The following is a 15,654-nucleotide window of genomic DNA, read 5'->3' as shown; positions in this document are numbered from 1 at the left end:
GGGGGGGGGGGGAGGAAGCAGGAAAGGTTCCAGTCAAACCAAAGAGGCCTTCTTCTTCAGGAAGCAGTTCAATGAAGCAAATCCATGGAAGTTGATAAGGTTGTTTTGTTTGATCTCACCAAGCGACGGTCTTAACTGTCAAAAGACTGATCCTTTTCAAATCAAAAATTAAAATCATTTAGATATGGTAAGTAAGCTCTACAGTACAAAAATGGTTAAACCTTCCTTACAAAAAGAATCAAAACTTGGAACAAACCAGAGAAAAAGCATACAACTTGGAATGTGCTGACCTTCTTGTCAAAACAGAGGAACAAAAACAAAAACAAAGCAAGTCTCTTCTTACTTTTCAACTTGATCAGTTCCTTCACAAATCATTCAAAACACCTTTGAGTAGATCCAACCCCTCGGCAGAGATGCTCCTCCTCTTATGCGACTTAGGTATCTCAATCCTCGGAGGCGGGTCCTTAGAGAAACAGACAACCACTACAGTAAGATTATCACAGCTGTTGCGTTGTAATGCTTCCTTGACCAGAGCTTGAGAGCATCTCTCAGGGTCATTATGCTGCATCAGCTCCCTCCTCACCATCGTCACCGCGCACTGGCTACTCATCACATCCCAAAGTCCATCGCATCCCATTATAAGAAACTCATCTTCCTCCGTAAGCACAATCTCCTCCAGCTCAGGCTCGCAGCTGAGCGGGCAGAGCGACCCTTTAGTTCCCTTAATATGCCAATCTCCTAAAGCTCTAGCCACGGAGAGCTGCCCGTTAAGGTAGCCATCGTAGATGACACCTCCAAGCTTCTCAATGCGTAGCTTCTCGGAAGTGCAGTTAGGTTTATGGTCCTTTGATAACTCAATGGCTCTGCCACGTTTCCCAAGCACGGCTCTGGAGTCACCGGCGTTTGCGATGAGCATGGTTTTGTCCAAGATGAGGGCGGTCAGTGCTGTTGTTCCTGAGGATTTGTCGAGAGAAGGTGCATCAGCTAAAGCGTGATCCGTCTTGACAAAGGCACTCCTTGTCGCCTTCTTGGTGTTGCTTGGGAAGTGTTTGTCTTGCGTTACAAGCTTCAGAATGTTCGTCTTTGTGAATGATGCAGCGTCAATACCTCCATGTCCATCAAACACCTTCATTACAAGACATTGATCAGATCTCAAGAATCTTAAACTAGTTTGACTTTTTTGTATGTTTACCCCATAGAAAGCTCCAGTGGATGATGATGATTCGATATGTTCTGTGAGATCATCCACGCAGATGAACTCGTCTTCCATGGACCGCTTTGGTCCTTTATCCGACCAGCTTCCAGATCTGAACACAGGTTGGAACGTGGTGTTGTCTCCCTCCGGACCACATCTCTCGTCTCCTTCCTGTACCATTTAATTCCATGTCGGATCAAAGCTACATTTTAGGAGGAAAGATATATAAGATAAAGAAGAGATGAGATGAACCAACGGAATCGATCAACCAAGCAGTGCTGTTGCAATGGCGCATTACAGAAAGGTCCCTTGGAGGCTTGCCGGACGAGCTCAGGTGTGCCGCTTTGTCATCTCCGATCATCGGCGAAACTTCCGTCAACGATGCCATTTCCAGTTTTGTTTTTTTTTTCTCAGAATATCATTATAATCTAAATATAGAACTAGCTTTCTCCTTCCTTACTTTACTCACCAATTAGCTCTCTTGCTGCCACATGTGCTCTCCAGTTTTCAACTTTATTTATTTGAATAGTAATATTGAATCTTTATTATATGACCAACATGGGATAGCTGCCTTGGGAGATAAGTTAGCTGAGAAGCGTTGCAGAATCTCTTACAAAACTGCGAGAAGATCACTAACTTGCTGATTAAGGTAGCTTTGAGTGAGTCATGGATCATTATTGTTCACGCTTCTTTCATCTTGGGCCTAGACGTGTTCAATGTTGCTTAGTGTATGAGCACTGGTTACGTTTGAATTGTTACCCAATGGCTGGCTCTCTATAGGACACAATACATAACGTTCAATAATGGTTGAAGTCCTTGCAGCTTAAGTATTTCCAGCAAATCCAATGCACTAGAGAAGTCTCATAAATCCTCTTTCTTGCCACACTTCGAGATTAAACTCTGTATGTATGATCTTGATTAACATCTCTGAAGATGTACAACAGAAAATATAAAAACTATGATTCTCATCTCATAATTACAAAAGGGAAAAGATCTCCCAATTTGCAGCTACAGAATCACAAATCCAAGAAAGCCTCTACGGTATTGTTTGTTATTAATTAACTTGTTCAAAATACAGCAAGAAAACTTGAGAAAGGCAACAAAGAAAAGAGAAGTCAGTCATCATCAGAGAGAAACGAAGCTGAAGCGTCTTGATGTTTTGCACCAACAGAGAAGAACTCAGAGATAACTTCAAGTGGCATTCCCTTTGTCTCCGGTACCTTGAGGTACACGAAAACCCACGCTACTGCACAAACAAATGCATAGATCCCAAAAACACCCGCAAGGCCTAGAGATTTGAGCATGACAGGAAGAGTGTAAGTGACAATGATGTCACATATCCAGAAAGTGAGTGCACAGATGGTGATGCAAAGGCCACGCACAGAGGTAGGGAAGATCTCTGAACATAGGATGTTTGGTATGGCTCCAAAACCCATCACGAAACAGCTTAAGTAAACCATAACGCTAGCAGTCGATATCAATGCGTTTGCTGTGCCTTCAAGCTTCACCAAGCTTCCTATCACCAGGGTTATCAGCGAGAGTATTAGAATGGGTATTGTTGAAAGCATCAGAGACCTGCAATCACACTTTGGTACTGTTACATTTATTACCATTCAGGTGAAAGAAAAAGAGAGAACTTGCCTTCTTCCAGATACATCCATTAACCTCATGGAAACAAGAATGCAAGGAAGCATGAAGAGTGTAGTTAAGGAGCTTATGAGGAGAGATGCAGACTCTGCACTTATTCCAAGGTTTGTCAAAAGACTTGACACACCTGTCTCTTCTAGTATTTGTGGTGTATAATACATTACTCCATTTATTCCTGCAAACTGCAAACATGCTTCCTCTCCTTTATGACTTTTACTCTATAAAGAATCAATTAAAAAATATAAAGCATTACCTGTTGTAGTATCTGAAGCCCAACTCCAACTATCAAAGCCCTCTTCACACCAGGTTCCTTCAGCTCCCTCCAGTCAGGACCAGCCTTAATCTCTTGTGGCAACATTGCAGTCTCTCCTTTAATTCCAGGTATCATTGAAGCTTGGCTTACAAGTGCAGAAGCCTGAACATATCCATTCTGCTGAGCAGGAACATCAGCTTCTGTCTGGAAGGAGAGAAGCGATCCACGTCTCGAAAACCCCATGTTGTTAGCGTTGTTGTTGTTGGAAGTCTCCTCGTGAATGTACATTCTTTGCAACCCTCCATTGACTCTCTTACCATCTGCACCAACCTTTTCATTGTACTTCCATGCCAACTGCCATCCACCGCCTATGCTTGTAGCTGTTGCCTTCTCACCCATGTTAGCCATAAACAGGCTGCTCTGTCGCCTGTGCATGGTCCCAGCCGGAAGCTGGTTAAACTCATCCGTCTCAGTGGCTTGCGGAGAAAGCAAAGGACTGTTTAGGCTTTCATCTTGATCAGAGCTGTCATCATTGTTCCTCTCTGGATCCCACTGAGACTCCTGCCTTCCCATCAGTCCCAGTATACTTCCCATGTTAGGAAAGACCATGCTGCGAGATGACGATGCGTTCATGTTCTCAGAAGGAAGTTTCTCATGAATGCTACCAAAGAGAGTGACAACTGGGTCCATCATGGATCCTCCGCGCGTTAACATGCTTCCATGCCGGGACGCTAATGCTAGAGAGCTCTGTCCTTTCACTGGCTTAGCCATCCATGACTGTCCATCCTCTGGACCGTATAGCTTTATCTGATCTTTCCTCGGCAGTTCTTGTCCTGTCTCGGTTTCCTCGTCGTCGTCCGGACCAATCACATATTCTTCTATCAACGTGTCTTTTCCTACCCCAAGCCCTTCAACCAGCAGAGCAAGCTCACCTAGATCACACACACACACACACACACAGTTAGTCTAATTACAAAGTATATTTCTTTTTTTTAATACCAGGAGGTTCGGGACCTAAGCATGTAATCCCCAAGACCCGAAACCACAACATATAATATTAGTTTCGTATCATCTGTCACTCGAAATAGAATTTTTAGTGTTGATAAAAAGACAAACCTGAAACATCTTCTCTGTCACGAAGTCTCTGAAGAACCTGTCTAGCTTCTTCCATGCGGCCTTTGCTGACAAGCCACCTTGGAGATTCAGGCAAGAAGAAAGCCGCAAGTACAAAGTAGAGAATCGACGGAATAGACAGAACACCGAGCATGAGCCTCCAGCTCGGAGATTCTTGAAGGGACATTCCAAAAACAAGGCAATAGGACAGAAACATGCCACCAGATCCACAGAACTGAGGGAAAGTGTTGAGCAGACCTCTGATCTCAGAAGGTGCCGTCTCAGAGATGTAAATGGGGACGAGAGTGACGGCAAGACCGATACCAAAACCATCAAGAAGCCTTGCGAAAAGGAGAACGTATACATTTGGAGACCAAAACATGACGATGCTGCTTAGGAAATAGAGAAGAGAGGAGAGTATAAGCATGGAACGGCGTCCTACTCGGTCGGAGACAGGACCAGAGAAAGTTGTGATCATAGTGGCTCCGATGAGAGACATGGCTACGATGAGTCCCTCAATCTTTGGTTCTTTCTCCAAATGAAACTCTTTCTTTATGTAAATTACAGCTCCTGCCACCAATATACAGTCAACATCAATCATTGCTTTTCGTATAAAATGTAAAGAAGAAAAGAGAAGAAAGAGACCTGCAATGGTGGCATTGTCCCAGCCCTGCAACATGTTCCCAATAGCAGCAGCCAAAGCAACAAGCACTACGCTCCTCATCTTTTTTTTTTTTTTTGTGACTTTAAATGCGATATTACTTCCTCTGATCAATAATCCAGTTGATAACACATCATATGTTTCTTCCTTAAATGTTCAATAATCATTTCTTTTTCAGAAATAAAGAAAGAGAGAGAGGGGAGGGAGATAACAAGAGTTGTTAATCTGATGATTAATCAGAAGCATGCATGCAGCATTTGAGAGGCGGTAATAACGGCGAGATAAAGTTAGTTTGGTCAATAGGAGAAATAAAAGGGGGAAGGTTATATACAACAAACTTGTCCTTTGATCGGTTCTTCTGTGCACGAAACTTACGACTCTTTATACTTTCTGTAATATCCCCACACGGTAAGATTCATCTCACAGGATTGTCTCCATAATCAATTTTCTAAATATATATAGATGCATATCTTTTCAGTAATAAATATATGTATCTTATAATTACAAAACTGCTATGAAAAGATTATATAGTTTGTGGTGTATCTTAAAGTAAACACACAGATACTTCATAGAAAACAGTCTAGAATATGATATGTTTCACACTTTGACAGTATATTTTCTCTTCTTTTCAAATGATCGTTTACAGTTCACACACTAATATACTATCGAATTTGAAAACTACAATTTGTTTTTAACAAATTCCAATCATTATTATAAATCTGTATATTTTTCATTTTGTTTTGGTTACACAACACGTTTTATTTTGATATACTGTACTTGAACCAGAACTTACCCGCCAGCATGATTACCGGGAGTTCTTAGAGTGGAGTTATTAGCGGAATATAAAAATTCGTCTCTTAACTTTTAACTAAAAAACAGGTTCTTAAAACTTTTATTTAAGAACCGGTTCTTATCTTTTTTAGATAAAAGTTAAGAGACGAGTTATTATATTTCGGTAAGAATCTCATCCTAAGAACCCTCGATAATCATGCTATTCGAGTAACAAACTGGTGGCTAATTACAGTGTCACCCTCTGCACTGACCTCTACTCATTTCCCCTGACCGAGAATTGTCAATGTTCTTAAAATCAAACCGGACACTAAACCAATCTTTCTATTCGGTTATTTGTGGGAGTCGAATTATAACCGGTATATACGGTTTGACGTCGACGGTTGTAGATCAAATCATAAAACCCAAACCGACTCGATCTTCTTCCCGCAACTTCACAATCTGCTTTCCCAATTCTCGCTCTCCTGTGAAACCCTAAACGCCGATAGCAGGTAAATCTCACTCCAACAATCTCCGCTGAGACCTCAATTTTACACATAATACATGATCAATATCGTTGAATCAGTATATGGTTTGGATCTTGTATCCAAAGCCTTAAAAGCTTTGTTAATTCTTGATCTTGTCAGAGATGCAAAACTCGAGGATCCCACCGTTTACTGAATCGAAGAGAAAGAAGATTCATAACCCAAAGCAGCATCCCACCTTGACCCAGTTGCCATCACGAATCTCGAAAAAGGCTTCAACGAGGATCAAACCGTCCCATCAACCTGAGATGTTTAGTTCAGATTCATCCGAGTATAGAGCACTGAGGCGGAACTATTTGCTGCTGGAGGAAGAAAGCTTCGCGTTGGAGAGAGAGTTAAAGGAAGTCGAAGGCGAGGTTAAAGCACTTGAAGATGAGAAAGTTGAGCTTTTGGACAAACTCGTTGTAATGGAAGGTTTAGTTGATCCTTGATGGGTTTAAGCTTATCTTGTCTGATGCCTCATTCATGTGTAGTTTATGTACAATCCAAACTCTATATAGTTACAGCTCTTGGACAAACCCGTTGTAATGGAAGGTTTAGTTGATCAGTCATGCTTAAGCAGAGCTAGCAATTAATCATCATTCATGTTTTAGTTTATGTACAAACCATCTTTATATAGTTACAGCTTGTGGACAAACTTTTTTGTAATGGAAGGTTTAGTCGATAACTGATGCTTACGCTAGCCAACTTGTCTCGTCATGTGTAGCTTATGTTTCTGGTTAGAGTTGTTCTGTGGATCTCACTTCTTGTGTCTTTTCATGTTAATCGAAAGGATCCTCTTGTTGGGCACCACGTGGCTCTCATCCATACTTGGATGCTAGATATAGATAAAATAGATTTTCAAGAACGGCAAACGTGTGGCTGAAACTCGTTTCACCGCTGGAGAATCTGTTTTAGACAAAAAAGTCTAGTGCTTTGGTCTTCTTTGTAAACTGTAAATGGCCGCGTCTCTTCCGACCACTTTATGTCTAAGCCATGGTGATGAGTCTTGCAAACGTTCACCCACCCAAGGCTATGCCCTTGCCGTGAAGAGGAACCTAATGGGTCACTCGCGTAATACAGTGAGGAGATTGGTGGTGACGGCTGCGACTGAAGGATCTAGAAAATCTAAAGAACCTCAATCGTCATGGGCGAATCCTGACTCGGATGAGCCACCTCCTTGGGCCAGAAACGAAGGTCCTTCTTCTACATCACAAGAGAACTTTGAGGTTCCCTTCTATGTTTATCTGCTAGCCTCTGCGATCACTGCCATTGCTGCTGTATGTTTCCTCTCTCTCTCTCTACTCTGTGCTATATTTTAACACCAATTCATATCAAAGATTTTAACTTTATGCCTCTTTTGGTGGTGAGTCTAGATCGGTTCTGTTTTTGAGTACTCGAGTAAGAATCCAGTGTTCGGGGTGTTGGACTCTGACAGTATCTTTTATACTCCTGTGCTTGGTTTCTTTGCTTTTACTGGAATCCCCACTTCTGTAAGTTCCTTGTCTCTCTATCTCTCTCGTTGGATCTATGGTGTTGTTTCATTAGTTGAACAAAGTGGAGTGGGTTATATGTGGGCAGGTATTCTTATGGTTCAAATCAGTTGAAGCTGCTAATAAGGAAGCTGCGGAACAAGATAAAAGAGATGGATATCGTTAAAAAAAACTCTATGGGTTTTTGCAACTTAAAAAGTGATTCTTGTTGTCCTCCACTCCACATACTTATGAAGATCATTCTGCATTGTTAAAAGGAGCTTGTTTCTGTTCACAGTTCACTATATATTACTTGCTTGAATTGTAACAATGTCATGTTCCAAGGAGTCAACTCAGTAGCTAGACAAGTAAACTAATGGTAGAAGCTGACTGCAATTTAATGCTCATCTCAGCATTCCCAAGTTAATGGAGGCATGCATCTTTTGGTTTAGACCACAGAAAGAGTCAGTTTCATCCTATCTTTTATTGATGATCCCTCTGAAAGATAGGGGTCAACAAACAATCAAAGAGTTTCTGAAACGTCCGGAGCTGACCGTAATGTGTTGCAGTACAGATTTCAACTTGGTTGTGGAAAGACATTGCGTGATCTTAGATGGAAAAATCACAGTGTTTAATTGGTTTGTATGAGAGAGCATATGAAATGAATGTCAACTACAAATTTGTGAACCATGATTACAGATGGAAAGACATTGGCCCAACAGTAATGTGATGTACTTTAGTGTAGGAGATATTTTTTTTAACAAAGCGATTAGTAATGAAAACTGAATGGGCTCTTTAAAGATGGGTTTAGTTAAAGATTTGGTTGGTTGGATGGTTGGGCTCTCTCCCAACTCCCAAGAGAGAGAGAGAGAGAAGAGAGATCTCTATACATCTGTTCGTTGGTCTGTGAGAAGCGGACAAACCAAAGAAAGAAAAGAGGTGACATGGGTGGATTCAGAGAGTTCGGTGCTGATGAGCATTCCTCCTCCTCCTCAAACCTATTCCACTCCGTGACCGCCATAGTCATCTGGCTTGGCTCCGTTCACTTGAACGTCGCTATCGTTCTCTCTTCCCTCATTTTCCTTCCCCCTTCCCTCTCCCTCCTGTATAATCCCACACACCCTCTCTGTTTGTTCTTACAGGACACAAAGTTAAAAACTTTTTAAAAATCCTCTGTTTTTTTTTTTTTTGGGCAGGGTCTTGGGTCTGCTCTTTCTCTTAATCTTCATCCCCATCGATGATCGTAGCAAATACGGTCGAATGCTCGCTAGGTATTGTCTCTCCTTATCTCTCTGTTCCATCGTCCATGTCATGTTCTTGAATTCATCCTTGTTTGTTTTGCTAAGGTACATATGTAAACACGCGTGTAGTTATTTCCCCGTTACTCTCCATGTCGAGGATTACGAAGCTTTCCAGCCTACTCGTGCCTATGGTCTCTGTCCTTTATTTATTTTTAATTATGATAGCGTTTTGACTTTTCTTTTTGCTCCTTGTCATTTTACAGTTTTTGGTTATGAACCACATTCGGTGTGGCCTATTGGAGCTGTTGCACTTGCTGATCTTACGGGGTTCATGCCTCTTCCTAACATCAAAGTTCTTGCTAGTACTGCTGTCAGTTTCTCTGTCTCCTCTTCCTTCTTCTTTAATCCCTTTTGTGTCCCTGACTCTCTCAAAAAAAAATAAAAAAAATAATGATGGTTAGGTTTTCTACACACCGTTTCTGAGGCAAATATGGACGTGGTTAGGGCTCGCCCCTGCTTCTAGGAAGAATTTCGCTTCCTATTTGGACTCTGGCTATAGTTGTATCCTCGTACCTGGTGGTGTCCAGGAGACATTTCACATGAAACATGATGTTGAGGTAGCCTACTTTGTAGGGATTCACTTGTGCTTTTGATCATTATCATATTGTTTTTGATTTACTTAAAAAGGTTACTACTTTGTGATCTCTGTTTAGTTTATTTAATTGGAAACTGTTTTGTGACATTGCAGAACTTATTCCTTTCATCGAGAAGGGGGTTTGTGCGCATAGCCATGGAGCATGGGACACCTCTAGTTCCAGTTTTCTGCTTTGGTCAGGTAAGTAAATACAACAATCTTGTGCTCTCTCTATATGAAATTATCTTCATGTTTCTTTTTTCTTGTTTCATCATGTCTTTTGTTTCTTCTGTAGTCACGAGTGTACAAGTGGTGGAAGCCGGATTGGAACCTTTACCTTAAATTATCAAGAGCCATCAAGTTTACTCCCATCTGTTTCTGGGGTGTTTTTGGGTAAGTGTGTATATGTCTTTGTTGGGGTTACAGTGTTGCGTATAAAACCTTGGAAAGAGGTAAACACTATTCACATTTTCATTTGTAGATCCCCAATACCATTTCGGCACCCTCTGCATGTAGTGGTTGGGAAACCAATAGAAGTTAGAAAAACTCTGCAGCCAACTGATGAAGAGGTGTTAGTTCCCCCCTCTTCTTCTTTGATCTTGCCGTCTAGAATGGTTCCTTGAATGCTTGTGCATGTATCATTATTAACTTATGGTGTTTATGGTGCATGTCAGATTGCCAAGGTACATGGACAGTTTGTGGAAGCGCTTAAGGATCTCTTTGAGAGGCACAAGGCCAGAGCAGGCTTCTCTGATCTGCAGTTGAATATTCTTTGAATCAACTTGTCAAAATGGTTTTGTGTAATATCCTGAATCATTTGTCGTTAACTTGGAGGTGGCTTTGGATTTACCTATGTATGCCTTAATACGTTTGTATCAACTTTGGATTATAAAGATCCATTTACTCTATCTAAATATTATTGGTACGAGCAGATAGATGGTGGTGTTACACACGTAAGAACTGTTATACAGAAAAGATCTAACAGTTGGATAACTAATTTCTTCATGTGTCTCATATTCTGACACGTCATGACTCATCTAAGCAGCTTTCGGAAAACAAAATAAAATAAAAAGTACTGAATAACCAATAAAATTTGCAAGAAAGCGACGTGAAAACCAAAATCACACGAAGCTACCAGGATCACGCAAAACACCATACCATTCTACAACTCCCTTCAAGAATCAGTACAACTACTTCAACTACTACTACTACTACTTCAACTACTACTTTCAAAAAATAAAAAAGAGATATTTTGGAGACGCTCAAAGATCAAGATCCTTGGGTCCAAATTCAAAGCCTCAGACTGCAGCAGATAAAACAGCTCTCCATTCAGTAGAACTAATGTGCATTCTACGTCTGTGTCATCACGCCCAACTGTTCTGGCAACACCAAGAGGAAAAGAAATAGTCACTCTAGCATTTGGTAGACCAGTGGGAAGAACCACACGGAATAATGTAAATTCAGCAAACACAGCACCTCACAAGTCATAAGTGCCTAAGTGGGTCTGGTTTATATTTAGACTCTGTAATGGTTTCTAACGGTTGCACCTACTACAAAAGCATTACAGAAGATGACAAACCAAATATTACACTGAAACGATTCATGTTTAATGTTTTGTAAAAAGAAACAAAAGAATACATTTATCTTTTACACTCTTCATCGTGGTAGTAGTAGTATCAAATACACAATCCAAAATTCTAAACAAATAACAGCAAATAGAACAGTAATAATGAATAGTTAACAATGAAAAAAATAGAAAGAGAGACGAACCATTCTCCTTTGGATGGAGCCGGTTAAGACTCTCTCTAACGTCCCTTGGGATTCATTATCTGAGAAAACACACCACTAGGAGTGAGTCCATCTGAATCTTCACTTGCCAAACTCCGACCACCTATGCTCATGTCTATTCCACTGCTCCTCGAGTCTGTCACGTTCCCTTCATACACATCACAACCTTTCTCGCTGTTGTTCTTCCCTTTACAGTTGTCATCATCGTACTTGATCTCATCCATGTCCATCTCACTGCATATTCCTTTCCCGCTCTCCTCTGCGCTTTCCTGAAGCTGCAACGCGAACTCCAGGTTCCACAGGACATCTCCCATCGACGGTCTCTCAATGCCCTGGTCTAGCACACACTTCATCGCGGTTTCAGCAAACTTCTTGAAGCATTCAGGTGTGATCTTTCCCTTCAGGTGAGGGTCAACGATCTGATCAAGCATGCCTTTCTTGTAGCAGTATGGTGCCCACTCAGCTAAGCTCACTTGTTCTTTGGCCAGTGTGGGGTTCAATGCAGGACGTGCGCATAAGGCTTCGAACAGAACCACTCCAAAGGAGTAGACATCGGACTTATCAGTCAGTTGCTGCCGTCTGAAGTACTCTGGGTCAAGATAACCGAAGCTTCCTTTCACGACCGTGCTTACGTGCGTGTGGTCAAGTGCAGGACCAGTCTTTGACAGACCGAAGTCAGAGACCTTGGCCACCCATTTCTCATCAAGTAGAATGTTTGTCGTCTTCACATCTCTGTGTATGATGGTGTGTTTTGCACCAGTGTGTAGATAGTGTAGCCCTCTAGCTGCACCGATGCATATCTCAAGACGTTGCTTCCATGGAAGAGGAGAGTTCTGTGTTTTGTAGAGATGCTCTCTCATTGTCCCATGAGCCATGTAATCGTACACTAGGATCATTTCACAGTTCTCTTCACAGTATCCAATCAAAGACACAAGGTGACGGTGTCTAAGCTTTGAAAGCATTTCAATCTCTGTCTGGAACTCGTGTACTCCTTGTTCAGACATAGGGTTTCCTCTCTTGATGGCTACCTTTGTAGTTCCACCATCGATCTCACCTCTGTAAACCTTGCCGAAACCTCCAACACCAAGCACCCGGGACTCATCGAAGTTCTTAGTAGCAGCTTTGATCTCAGCAAAGGAGAAGTGACGACAAAGATTTGAAGGAAGGGAAGAGGCATAGCTTCCTGTTGTGTTTGTCTTTCCAGAACCACCAGAATGTGAGTTTCCATACAGAGACAGTGGAAGCCACCCTGATGTTGCATCACTTGCAGGCTGGTTTTCACCACGGTTACGTCTCCGGTAAGCAATCATTGCACACAAACCAACAATAAGTCCGAGAACAACTGCACCACTGGCTGCACCTGCAACAACAGCCGTGTGGTTCTTGGACTGACTAGTACGCGGGCGCAAGACTTTAGATGGATCAGCAGTCACTTGTGGACCAGGTATAGGATTAGGACCAGCAAGATTACCATCAGAGTTATTCATCTTGAATATCTCAACACCGTTAAGAATAGCATCATAGTATTCAGGGTTGTTCTTCGTGTTTGGATGAAGAGCAAGCCACAGATCTTGCTGTCCCTTACCATCAGGAGGATTCACCACGTAATCTTTGTGTAATGGTATCCCATGTCCTCCTGTCCAGCCAGCAACATCAGCTTCAGGCTCAGCTGTTTGGTTGTTGAGGTAAACCGTAAACACCCTCTGGTTGATCTTTGTCATGTTGGGAGCAACCTCACAGAAATGAAGCCTGACAAGGTAACTAAACCCGGAGTCAATACTGAAGATCCAAGTGAGATTGTAGTTGAGATTGATCTGAGGTGTTGGACCCATTGACCTAGCAGTGGAGTAAACATCCACAGGAGCAACATATGTAGGCGTCCCAGAAGGATACTCAATGGTCATGTTTGGATCAGCAGTTTCAGTGATTCCAAGACCCGCACCAAAGATATAAGGCTGATCGTCGTACCAAGACCTGTACAGACCTGTATCATCAGAAGGAGAGATATCATTCCCTCCCACATTGAGTCTATAAACATTCTCAAGAGCCGTGCTGTTATCGATGGTGACTCCACCAGAAGATCCAACAACCGTCAAAGACCCATCTGTGCTGCTGTAAAGATCAGGCATTGAAGTAACCTCAATCCCGTTCACATACGCATAGGCGTTAGAAGGTGCAGACTCTGGCGTGAAGGTCACGTTTAATGCCCCGCCTTCAACGTTCACTATAAACTCCTTAACAATGAAAGAGAAAGTCAACGCCTGTGCCGTCTGAGCAGCGCTGAAGTTCTTGAGGAGAGTGTAGGACCCGAGGGAGACGGAGAAGAGGGAGTTCGTCGCGTTGAGACCGTCGTATGAGTTGGGGTAGAAGTGGAGACGCACGAACTTGCGACCTGCTGCGACGGGGAACGAGTAAGTGAAGGGAGATCGGAAGATCCTAGCTGTCATGTAAGGGACATCGGGGACGGAAGGGTCTTGTGTGGCGGCGGGAGAGGTTTTGGAGTCTGCGGAGGAAGACAAGAACTTGGATTTGACATCGGGAATCCATGTACGGTTGTCTGTGTCGGGTAGATCAGAAGAGCCACCACAGTTCAAGAAGAAGTTGTCGGTGGGAGAGTAATCAGCTGCTGAGGTTAAAGTAGTTGCAGATAAGAGAAGAAGAAGAAGAAGAAGAGACGCAAGGGAGAGACGGCATTGTCCCTTTTTAAAAAAAAAAAAAAAAAAAAAAAAAAAAAAAGAGAGAGAGAGTTGAATAAGAAAAAAGAACAATTAAAGACGAGAGAGAGTAGAGAGGATGGTATTAGTTAAGACTTAAGACGACAAAGCCAACAGACAGCTATGATTTGTTGCAAGATTCAACGCGTAATTAATTAAAATATTATGGTAGTTATTAATCTCTCTCAAATCAGAGGCATCGAAGCCGGCTTTGAGAAAGGGGTGGGTGGAGTTGACGATATTAAGCTTAAGCCCTGTTCGTTTGGTTCCGCATGTTTCAGCGTCAGCGGCGGCGGCAGCGTCAATGAAGACAGTTGTTGTTCGTTTCGCAGACGCTGACACTGACGCTGACGCTGTCGCATATTATATCACGATCGCAGGTTTTATCGGCGTCAGCCGCAGGACGCGGCGTTCGGACGCGGCGTCAGACGCAGCTTCTTGCGTCAACGAAACGAACAAGGGTTGACGCAAAATGTTGACGCTGCCGCTGCCGCTGCCGCCGGTACCTGCGGCAACCAAACGAACAACCCTTTAGTGTAACAGCTCATATTAGACCATGATTAATACGGATTCTTAACTGATGATTTGACATTTTTTTTTATATATTTTTTTTGGCTAAAAACTAGTTTTTATATCTGTTATTGGATATTGCTGACTATGGACTAGTCTTGGATGACCGTTCACATATAAATCTATATTATAATGATTGAGTTTTTGTCCACTCCTCAGCGCGCCACGTCAGCGTTTTGTGGGCCCCGCTTTTAAAAAGTGTGAAAAAGTGTCAAACTCATTGCTCGAACCCGGGTTATTGAGATATAAACATCTATATTTATACCACTAAGCTAACTGATACCTTTGTACATTGATGGCCGAACCTAATATATATTTATGAAGGCCGGAAGCCCTTGCTTCTTCGGCTTCCTCTGAGGGTCGGGCCTACAAGTGTGTTATATGAAAAAAAGCTTAAGTTTGCAACAATTATGGTTTTCCTATATTGTAAACTGTTGTAGTTTAACATGGGTTCTTTTCATCATTGTCTCAAACAAGTCCGAGTTACAGAGTTGCGCCGTCTGTATGTTCGTAATATATTTTTTCACCGGTGAACTCTTCATATCCCCATCTTAAATCGCTTGATCATAAATGTTCATGATTTGTAGCCCCTCTGTAAACCATATATATATGATTCTCATCTTTGATGAACCCAATCTGCATCTCCACAAAACTCATTGATTCCTCTTAGCTTTAACCATCTTTTAGAAAATGTTTCTCTCTGCCTCTCCAGTTCGTCAAACTGGCGTCCCGGCGTCCGTCACTCAACCTTCGAGTCTCTCCGTCTTGGTTTTAGTAGTCAGAGCATAGCCTCTGGCTTCCTCCGCTTCTGGGATTCCCTGAACTTCAAGAAAGACAGGGAGTTTGTGGGAATCACGGTTCTCTTCCTCGATGAAAATGTAAGTTAATCTTCGATCTATCACACTTATTTAACATAATTGTTTTAATTTATTTCCTGATTCTTTGTTGGATAATATTATTTGCAGATTCCGTGATTCATGGGTTTACTCCCGTCGGACGTGCTAATCATTACATGCCATCTTTGAAAGCATATTCCATTGTGAAAGTCGATCGTTTTGAGGTTGCTAGGTGCTC

General features: G+C 42.2%; 6 protein-coding genes across 6 annotated transcripts; 3 read left to right on the top strand and 3 right to left on the bottom strand.

The window, feature by feature from the left end:
• Nucleotides 1-285: 285 nt before the first annotated feature.
• On the bottom strand, nucleotides 286-1,583 carry LOC106300476 (probable protein phosphatase 2C 47). Its single transcript, XM_013736631.1, has 3 exons — nucleotides 1,452-1,583; nucleotides 1,193-1,366; nucleotides 286-1,126 (listed from the first exon to the last, which is right to left on the bottom strand). Exons 1-3 carry the CDS (start codon nucleotides 1,581-1,583, stop codon nucleotides 365-367), a joined length of 1,068 nt encoding a protein of 355 aa, XP_013592085.1. The 3' UTR covers nucleotides 286-364.
• A 635-nt stretch (nucleotides 1,584-2,218) lies between these two features.
• LOC106295501 (monosaccharide-sensing protein 3) lies at nucleotides 2,219-5,124 on the bottom strand. Its single transcript, XM_013731426.1, has 5 exons — nucleotides 4,854-5,124; nucleotides 4,212-4,778; nucleotides 3,096-4,027; nucleotides 2,837-3,024; nucleotides 2,219-2,770 (listed from the first exon to the last, which is right to left on the bottom strand). The coding sequence occupies exons 1-5, from the start codon at nucleotides 4,930-4,932 to the stop codon at nucleotides 2,311-2,313; spliced, it is 2,226 nt and encodes a 741-aa protein (XP_013586880.1). The 5' UTR covers nucleotides 4,933-5,124; the 3' UTR covers nucleotides 2,219-2,310.
• Nucleotides 5,125-6,029: 905 nt separating this feature from the next.
• Nucleotides 6,030-6,846, top strand: LOC106309780. Its single transcript, XM_013746916.1, has 2 exons — nucleotides 6,030-6,149; nucleotides 6,285-6,846. The coding sequence occupies exon 2, from the start codon at nucleotides 6,287-6,289 to the stop codon at nucleotides 6,611-6,613; it is 327 nt and encodes a 108-aa protein (XP_013602370.1). The 5' UTR covers nucleotides 6,030-6,149; nucleotides 6,285-6,286; the 3' UTR covers nucleotides 6,614-6,846.
• A 181-nt stretch (nucleotides 6,847-7,027) lies between these two features.
• On the top strand, nucleotides 7,028-8,040 carry LOC106309771. Its single transcript, XM_013746905.1, has 3 exons — nucleotides 7,028-7,441; nucleotides 7,538-7,654; nucleotides 7,743-8,040. Exons 1-3 carry the CDS (start codon nucleotides 7,121-7,123, stop codon nucleotides 7,818-7,820), a joined length of 516 nt encoding a protein of 171 aa, XP_013602359.1. The 5' UTR covers nucleotides 7,028-7,120; the 3' UTR covers nucleotides 7,821-8,040.
• A 418-nt stretch (nucleotides 8,041-8,458) lies between these two features.
• On the top strand, nucleotides 8,459-10,443 carry LOC106309763 (diacylglycerol O-acyltransferase 2-like). The gene is made up of 9 exons (XM_013746893.1): nucleotides 8,459-8,738; nucleotides 8,830-8,904; nucleotides 8,980-9,065; nucleotides 9,138-9,244; nucleotides 9,336-9,491; nucleotides 9,623-9,709; nucleotides 9,804-9,901; nucleotides 9,990-10,077; nucleotides 10,183-10,443. The coding sequence occupies exons 1-9, from the start codon at nucleotides 8,578-8,580 to the stop codon at nucleotides 10,282-10,284; spliced, it is 960 nt and encodes a 319-aa protein (XP_013602347.1). The 5' UTR covers nucleotides 8,459-8,577; the 3' UTR covers nucleotides 10,285-10,443.
• Nucleotides 10,444-10,670: 227 nt separating this feature from the next.
• Nucleotides 10,671-14,558, bottom strand: LOC106333795 (receptor-like protein kinase FERONIA). Its single transcript, XM_013772201.1, has 3 exons — nucleotides 14,517-14,558; nucleotides 11,279-13,995; nucleotides 10,671-10,887 (listed from the first exon to the last, which is right to left on the bottom strand). Exons 1-2 carry the CDS (start codon nucleotides 14,556-14,558, stop codon nucleotides 11,314-11,316), a joined length of 2,724 nt encoding a protein of 907 aa, XP_013627655.1. The 3' UTR covers nucleotides 10,671-10,887; nucleotides 11,279-11,313.
• Between the last annotated feature and the right edge of the window lie 1,096 nt (nucleotides 14,559-15,654).

Source organism: Brassica oleracea, chromosome C1, assembly GCF_000695525.1.
Source record: "Brassica oleracea var. oleracea cultivar TO1000 chromosome C1, BOL, whole genome shotgun sequence".
Classification (NCBI taxonomy): Eukaryota; Viridiplantae; Streptophyta; class Magnoliopsida; order Brassicales; family Brassicaceae; genus Brassica; species Brassica oleracea.
The sequence above is the reverse complement of the archived record's forward strand: the minus strand, read 5'-3'. Positions and strand labels throughout refer to the sequence as shown.